The 7,715-nt window shown below is 46.5% G+C and overlaps 1 protein-coding gene across 2 annotated transcripts; it reads right to left on the bottom strand.

Annotated features, from left to right (window-relative positions):
• Nucleotides 1–437: 437 nt before the first annotated feature.
• DMBX1 (diencephalon/mesencephalon homeobox 1) lies at nucleotides 438–7,360 on the bottom strand. 2 transcript variants are annotated; one of them, XM_010286480.1, is made up of 4 exons: nucleotides 7,207–7,360; nucleotides 2,838–3,016; nucleotides 1,295–1,649; nucleotides 438–838 (listed from the first exon to the last, which is right to left on the bottom strand). In XM_010286480.1, exons 1-4 carry the CDS (start codon nucleotides 7,358–7,360, stop codon nucleotides 438–440), a joined length of 1,089 nt encoding a protein of 362 aa, XP_010284782.1. The 2 variants fall into 2 exon arrangements, with proteins under 2 accessions (XP_010284782.1, XP_010284781.1); XM_010286479.1 differs by having other exon boundaries at nucleotides 2,838–3,033; nucleotides 7,209–7,360.
• Between the last annotated feature and the right edge of the window lie 355 nt (nucleotides 7,361–7,715).

Genomic DNA, 7,715 nt, shown 5'->3' with positions numbered 1-7,715 from the left:
AGTAACACACGGGTGATGGGTGCTGTCAACATTATAAACTATATACAAGACAAAGCAGGACTCTCTCTTTTTCCCAAAGAACGCAACAACAACAAAAAAAGGTGTATATAACACAGTTGGCACATCATCGCGGGGATGAGGAAAGGGGGCTTCTCCTGAACGTTACAGGCTTAATTCATGGCAGTCCAGAGGAGAGTTCATCTGCCTAAACATACATCCTCTCCCCCTTCCTCCTTAAATATTTAGCGAAGACCAGGCCAGTAGCCATGTGTGATGCAATTGTGGTGCTAATAAGACGTTAATAAATGCAAAGTTTTCCCTGAAAGGGAGCATCTTACTCCAGGAAGAGATGAGGGTGGGTGGGAGTTCAAGGAGTGACATGTCTACTGCCAGCTTCTGGTACATCTTCTGGTGGGCAACGGTAGCTCATCTGGCAGTCAGTTGGGTAGGGTGTCAAGCCCAAGGGATGCCGCGTGCTGCTTTGCCCGGAGCCTTAGGTTCTCAATACTCGTTGTTTTACTGTTCAGGCTTGGAAGGGAGCTGGACGCCTGCAGGATGGGTGAGGACCAGACCTGCTGTGCGTGGGAGAGCGACTGGTAATACGACTGACAGTGCAGAGAGCTCAGCGGCGCCATGTTGACGTTCATGCCCAAGTAGGGCATGGCAGACGGTGTCCCCATTTCGAAGGAGGAGTAATGGACCAAGTTGTTGGTGGCCGCCATGTGCTGGCGGAATTGCTCCTGCAGGCGGAAGAGGCTCAGGGGCGAGGAGGAGTAGGAGTGAGTCTGAGCCAGGCCACTGCTGGATGAAGGCGTCACAGCCGCGCTGATAGGGGACTCTGTAGCAGGAGACAGAGGGGATGGGGGTTATTTCTACAGGCGGGAAGCAGGTGCTGATCTGCACCCCAGTAGGGTTCAGACTGCAGCGTGGGTGACTTGATGATATTAAAGGTCTTTTCCAACCTTAATGATTCTATGATCCCAGAAGGGCAAATGAGAGGGGTTGTGTTAGCTGTGTCTGTTCCATACTTAGCATCTTACAAGTGGGGCTGACCTCTGCTATGGCTTTCCTGCTGCTGCTGGGCACTGTTCTGCCCAAGTTCTAACCTAAGCAGAATGACTTCGCTCTTTCTGTGCTCCCGCTACAATAGACATCATGCCCTCTGTGGGTCAAGTCTGGGGCAGACTACCTGTCCCCCATGACATAGGGAATGAGGGACTATACCCAACCATCAGCATCCCCCTTGGAAACGTCAGGTCCTGACACCAACCCTCGTCAAGATGCTGCCCCTCACCTGCTTTTGGGCTCGCTCTCTTGCAGTTCAAAGCCTTGCTGTCCACACCAGGGCTCTTGTCCACTTTGGCCTCATCCAAGGTGCTCTTAAACTCCTCCTCTCTGTCAGTCTGGTCCTCGGGTGCTGACTCACTGGCCGACTGCTCCGACAGGGTTAGGTTGAGGTCCGTGCCTACCTCACTTGGGAGGCTCTGGACTTTCTCAGTGTCTGGGGTGGTGGCCTGGGTCTCCAGCATGGGAGGCTCCGTCTTTCCCTCACCATGGCTCCCTTCACAGTCCTTCTGCTTCTGCAGCTGCTCCTTCTGCAGGCTACGTTGCTTCTTCCGGAATTTGGCTCTCCGGTTCTTGAACCAAACCTTCAATACCAGAAACAGCAAGGGGGAAAACTGGTGACAATCCTGCTAGTGCCAAATTCAGCATCATTCAGCTTGGGAGATTTAGGGGAACCACAAGTAATGAGGTACTTCAAGCCCACTGTGCCCAAATGTCTTGCCACTTTGCTCGATCTTAGAGCTCTACCTGTTTTCAGTGCTTCCACAAATAGCACAACAAATATATTTTTAAAAATGTCTAGCCTTTATGTTGATTCTTTAAACCACTCCACTGGTGGTGTTTTTTGGTGTTTTTTTGGTGGGTTTTTTTCTAAACTGGTCAGGCAGTTGCATCCAACCAGAACGTCTTATAGCCGAGTCTGATGACATTACATTGGTTTACATTACAAGGCTCTATTAGTTTATAAAACCATTCTGTTATAAGTGTACCAAAACTATGGAGGCAACACTCAAAATAAGTCATTACAGGCATAAGCTGTTATCTGGGAACCTAATTTAGGGAAGGAGGAAAGAATCCATATTTTTTAACCTAAATGAGTAGACATGGATTGGAAGAAATGTATTTGCAAATCTTGTTAGTGTTGTTTGGTTAGTTAGATGAGGAAACAAAAATTATGACAATTAAAATGCCTTGACATTTGTATAGAAGAAATATATTTTTCTACTACTTATCCACTTCACACTGAAGAACCTGCTATTTTGTCTTTTAAAGCCCAGCCATGCAAGAACCTCCCCCCCCAGCAGGGTATGAAGCACATTGCACTAGTTGAAACAAAAAAGACCCCCCAAAAACCAAAAAACAAACCTTGGCCTAAGATGTTACAAATATTGACACTGGTGGAAAAAAGCAGCTGGAATTACTTGGGTTTCTGCTCTTCTGAGAAAGTCAGAAAGGCCAATAAATAAAAAAGTAGACTTCTGTTGATGTTGCTAAAATTTCTCCCAAAGAAATGTGAAAGAACAAATAAAAACCAGTGGACACTTCAGACAACCCTAAATTTAAAAAATGTGTGTGTGGATTAAGAATTTCTTTAGCAGGTGTGTGACTTTGGATGATATTATTCCTCCCCCCCGCCTTTGACAACTTTACTGCCCCAAAATCTTTGGTCACACTGGAAGAATCTTGAAAGGTCAAGGGAGCTGTCAGCCCTCTGAGAACCCCGCTATATTATTTTAAACATCCCTGCTCACAAAACCACAAAATATCGGTACCTGGACTCTGGCTTCAGGTAGGTTTGTGCACATAGCCAGCCGCTCTCTCATCACCACATCTGGGTAGTGAGTCTTCTGGAAGGTCTTCTCCAGCGCCTCCAGCTGCTGGGCGGTGAACGCTGTGCGACTTCGCCTTTGTTTGCGGTGCTGGGATCCATAACGTGCCTCCAAAATGATGTCTTGAAATGTACAGCCGTTGGAAGACAAGAAAAGTGGCCAATTTAATTATTGGAATTTGTGTGCTGACAGTCGAATAAAGCACTTGCTAACACCAGACAAACCTACAAAACTTTTTTTCATGGCTGTAGATCTAATAAAACACATACATGCACTTTGCTCGTTAATTGAGATGTCCAAGGAGATAAAACCTCTGACTGGAAAACTGGTTCTGGAGAGGGAACCTCTTTCTATGACAGCTGTGGAAACTGTTGAGACTCCAACGCTAAATTTGGTTGAAATAAACCAATCTGCTCCGTCATCAGTGGGGCAGGACATGCAGATGCCCAGACCCAGCTGTGGCATAACTCTTTCGTTAAGAAACACAATTAAAAACAAGGTGAGGAGATTCGCTGCTGTAATCAGGAGAGGGCCCCAACATGATGTGCCATGTTCTCCTTGAAGCCAAGGGCAGAACTTGGGGTAGGTTTCAACACTGCCACGATGCGCTGCGCTGATCGGTGGGAAGAGTCCACGCAGCTCGAACGCAGCTGCCTCTAGCTCATTTTGTTGGCTGCCTGCATTAGAAGACATGCATCTTCCCAGAAACCAGGCTGCGATGTCTCTTCTTTAGTGTCTCATATGTAGCTCACTGCAGTCTTCAAGGCATGATACTGGAGAGCTATTCTGGAATCCAGTTCAGGAAAGCACTGAAGCTCATGTGCTTGGGTGCGTTCAGCTTGAAAGCACGTGCTGTACTGAGCACGGACACTCTCCGGCATCTGGGGTGGAAAGCCAGGAGCCAAGCCCAGCCCCACTGATTGCAAACCCAGGGCTCGTGTGCCTCTTCTCAGCAGAGAAGCTGCTCAGAAGGTCTGACTTTGCAAGCTGTGCTTCCAAAATTGAGGGCAGAGAAGAAATTCAGACTGGGGAAAATCTGAGGCCAACAGTAAAGGGCTTATTATTTTACCAGAGGCATTATTATTGCACAACAGCTAGTGGGAGTATAAAGATCTTAAATCAATGAAAATAAGTTACTTTAAAATGAAAAAAACCCACCCTTTATTATGCAAGTTGGGACACGCTGTGCTACAGCGTTGGAATGAAATAGTCTGGAGAGAGGTTTGCTCTCAAAGAGGAAATGCAGAAAGAGCCGTGTCTGGTATCGCTTTTAATTCAGTTAAGAATGTGACTTCCAGTAGAAGGGAGGGACAAACACACTAGAAAACAACCTAACAGTGAGAAAAGCCGGCGTTAATACTGCGCAGAGCCAGATGAAGGCTCTTGCCGCTCTTTATTTGTGCTTTTGTCACGAGCATCATGGCGTGAACGTAAACAACAAAACAAAGCCTGCTGTCAGGCCAGCCCCAGAACCACGCAGCCAGGTTCCAAATATGTTGGCTAACGAGCGTAGCAAATCAGCTTTGCACTACTCAAGCATTCCTCTTCCAAACTTCCAGCTGTTTTATTCTAGGCCAGCATTTGCAGTGCCTTTCTGGCCGCTTGCCAAAGCCGCGTGGTTTTGGCAACCTGGAAGAGACGCGATCGGGCTAAAGGTCTTCGGCCAAATACAATATAGTGTTGGTTGCATACAAGAGACTTTTGTGTTCGAGGTATCGGAGCTCCTTGGGGAGCTAAAACGCTGGTAATAGCAGCTGCTTTGGAGGCAAAGAGACCGTCCGTGATGCAGCTGACACAGCTCACAGTGCAGCCAGGCGAGGAGGAGGGATGTTCCAGAATAAGAGATTGAAGCTGAACCCCGAAACATTTTACAAAGCTAACATTTGTGTTTCAAGTACAAGAAATCAGGAGAAAGGACACTGGCTAAACACCCTACCTGCAGGCTGGAATATTCCAGAATTTCTAGAGCAGAGGTTAGACCTACCAGCTCCCCAGAGGCAGCAGCTCATACATTAAGTTTGGCCGCTCCAACGAGAGCCAACCAGCAATTATTTTAATGTTTTAACTATGTTTTCAGGCTTTGTGCAAGAAGGAGAATATAAATTGCAGGTGAGGCTTTGCAGTTACAATCAGAAAACTCTGTTTTCTGACTTAAGGTCATTTGCTTTTGTGCTGCTTTATTCTGACTGTCCCTGGAAGGCAAATGAGATCTATAACTGGCACTGAAAGATATTCAGAAGTAACAGAATGTGAAGCAACTGCAAAGGAACGAGCTCGTAGGTACAGAATGCCTACCTTGCCAATGATAAGCAGGCAAGGGGACCATGGAATTTAATTTGGAAAGTCTTCCAGGTGGGTTATTAATTTTAAAGATAAGAGGTCAGAAAACCAAATGAATCTCCTGGTCAAGAATATGAGAATAGTTTTTTCATTCTTTTTGGTTTTTTATCTCCCTCTGCTTTTACTCTAGCTAAGCTCAAAGACATTAAGTCGCCCATGCTCTATTGTAAAAGGTACAGGTGATCACAAAACTCTTTCAAGAGATCCTTGCATCTAGGAAAGGGGCACCTTGAGACCCAAGGTCTACAAGGCACATTGCAGAGTTCAGGCCCATCTGACCACCTACACACTGAAAGAGTGAGGGAAGGAGGGGATGGACAACCAGGACAAGGAAAGTGCCCACCTGTCATCACTCTGCAGCCCAGCAGTAGAGCCAGGGTTAGAGTCCAGGTATCCTTGATCAGACTTTGGTTCTCTTTCCATGAGGACAGTGACTCCCTGCTCTGTCTTGCAGCAGTGGTCTGAGGAACCCTGTTAAGGTCACTACTAGCAGCTGGATAAGGGAGCATTGCTGGCAAGAAGATTTGAGAGTCAGCTGTGGTTCACTGATCCAAAGATCCAAGAGTCAGAGGCATTTACCACCATGCCTTCATGGACTACCCAGTTAGGAGGACCATCCTGAAACTTCTGCAACCTTATTTTGGCTTAAGCCTATGCCTCTCAAATTTAGCCCACTAAAGTTGTCTGAGTAGATAATTTTTTTCCGCCTGCTCTAGGCTGGAAGGAGTTATTCCACTTTTTTTTTCCCCTTTATTATCAGACAACTAGAAAGCTATCTTAAAGCAGGTGTCTAATTTTCAGACAGTCAGGGAAGATTGTTCCATTCTGGGAAGGTCTCTAGAATCACATCTATGGAAATTTCTTTTAGCTTCAGTATATCGGTTGTCAGGTCTGCTCTACTACACTGCATCCAAGCCCTGAGCAAAACGATGCTGTTGCAGCTGTTGGCCATTTGCATTGCAGTAGCCTTTGATGATCTCAGCCAGATCTTGGTACTTTGTGGTAGGCTGAAATGTAGAGTAGATATATTTGCCCTACCATACTAAATATTCTCAGGTCTCCATCCATTATTTTGAACAATTCCCCCTACCAAACCGTAAAATAGTATCTGGACTTTGCACTTCCTTCTAATGACAGTATCAATGTAGTGCTGTTACACTCATGGCTGAATGCAGAAAAACAGATCAGATCCTCTGGAGCAGTGGCTCCTGTCCCACTGTCCGACCATCAACAAGGCTTTGTAAATAATACTCTCTGGGTAAAGTCACTTGTGACTTTCTTTGAGCTTAAAATAGCTTTTTTTTATGGAAGGCAAAATAAAAAAGCAACATAGAGGGAACCAGCAGGACCTGCAAGAAAAGCGTCACCCAAGCCAATGTCTAGGATTCCCAGGAAGAAATAGGTCAAGGTGAGACCCAAAAAAGATCCAAATGAAGATCGTTTTCCAGAGAGAAGGAGTGTTTGGCAGGACAAGAAATGTAAAATAGTTGCAAGAAGGGGCAACATGGAAGAACAAGCTATGGCCTGGGATGGCAGGAGATGGCTGTTAGGGGATGCAAGTCCTTGGGCACCTCAGTGGGGGAATCCAATTCACTGCACACTCATGTTCATTGTGCTGTTATTTACTAACAAGCAAGTAAGATTTTCTACTATTTTTTGTTCACTCACTAGAATATATTTCAGTGTCTTTTTAATTCTCCCTTTTCAATCCCATATAGTGGGGCTGTGTCCTTTCTCACCCCCGGGCTCCCCAGCCATCGGAGGCACTCTAGATCGAGGTGCAATGGTCCGCTAGCAGCCAACACTGGAGGGCATATGCCACCTGAAGAGGTTGGCCACATGGCCAGTATTGGGGACCACACCGTGCCAGTTGGCTGTGTCACATTCCAACTCCTGAGGGAAGAGTTTCACTTGGTGCAAGGGACAAGGGTTTTTTTCCCAGGGAACGGCAAAAGCCATGAGTTGTTCTTACCAGCCAGTCTCTCTGCCAAGGTGAGGGCATGGACCGAGGGCCTGTAGTCGGGGGCGTGCTGGGCTTGCTGAGCTGCTTGCTGGTGGAGGTTGTACATGGCGCTCAGTGAATTCATGGCGTGGAGGGAGTAACCGTTCACTCCATAGTGCTGCATGGCGACATAAACCTGAAAAACAGCAGCCGGAGGAGAGAGGTGCTTAGGAACGTGGTACTCCAGCATTCTGGTGTCTCGGCAGAGCTTTGGAAATGCCGAGCTCAAAATTAAGCTGCCACATGCAAGGCTCACTTCCAACCTCCCAACCCCAACAGGTTCTGGGACAGGAATCAAAATACCTCGCGTAGACCTAAAGCACCGGTGACACCAGTCTGGCTTCCAAGCTTAAAGGTCAGCATCTGACTATGTCCCACTTATGATATGCTGAACAAAAGATGGGAAAGGATCTTTTTTTACATACCATAGTAAAACATATCATACTGTTGTTACTTCTAATGAACCAGCCTAGCTCTAT

The sequence above is a fragment of the Phaethon lepturus genome, unplaced genomic scaffold (genome assembly GCF_000687285.1).
Source record: "Phaethon lepturus isolate BGI_N335 unplaced genomic scaffold, ASM68728v1 scaffold24244, whole genome shotgun sequence".
NCBI lineage: Eukaryota > Metazoa > Chordata > Aves > Phaethontiformes > Phaethontidae > Phaethon > Phaethon lepturus.
This window is presented reverse-complemented; position numbering and strand designations above follow the sequence as displayed.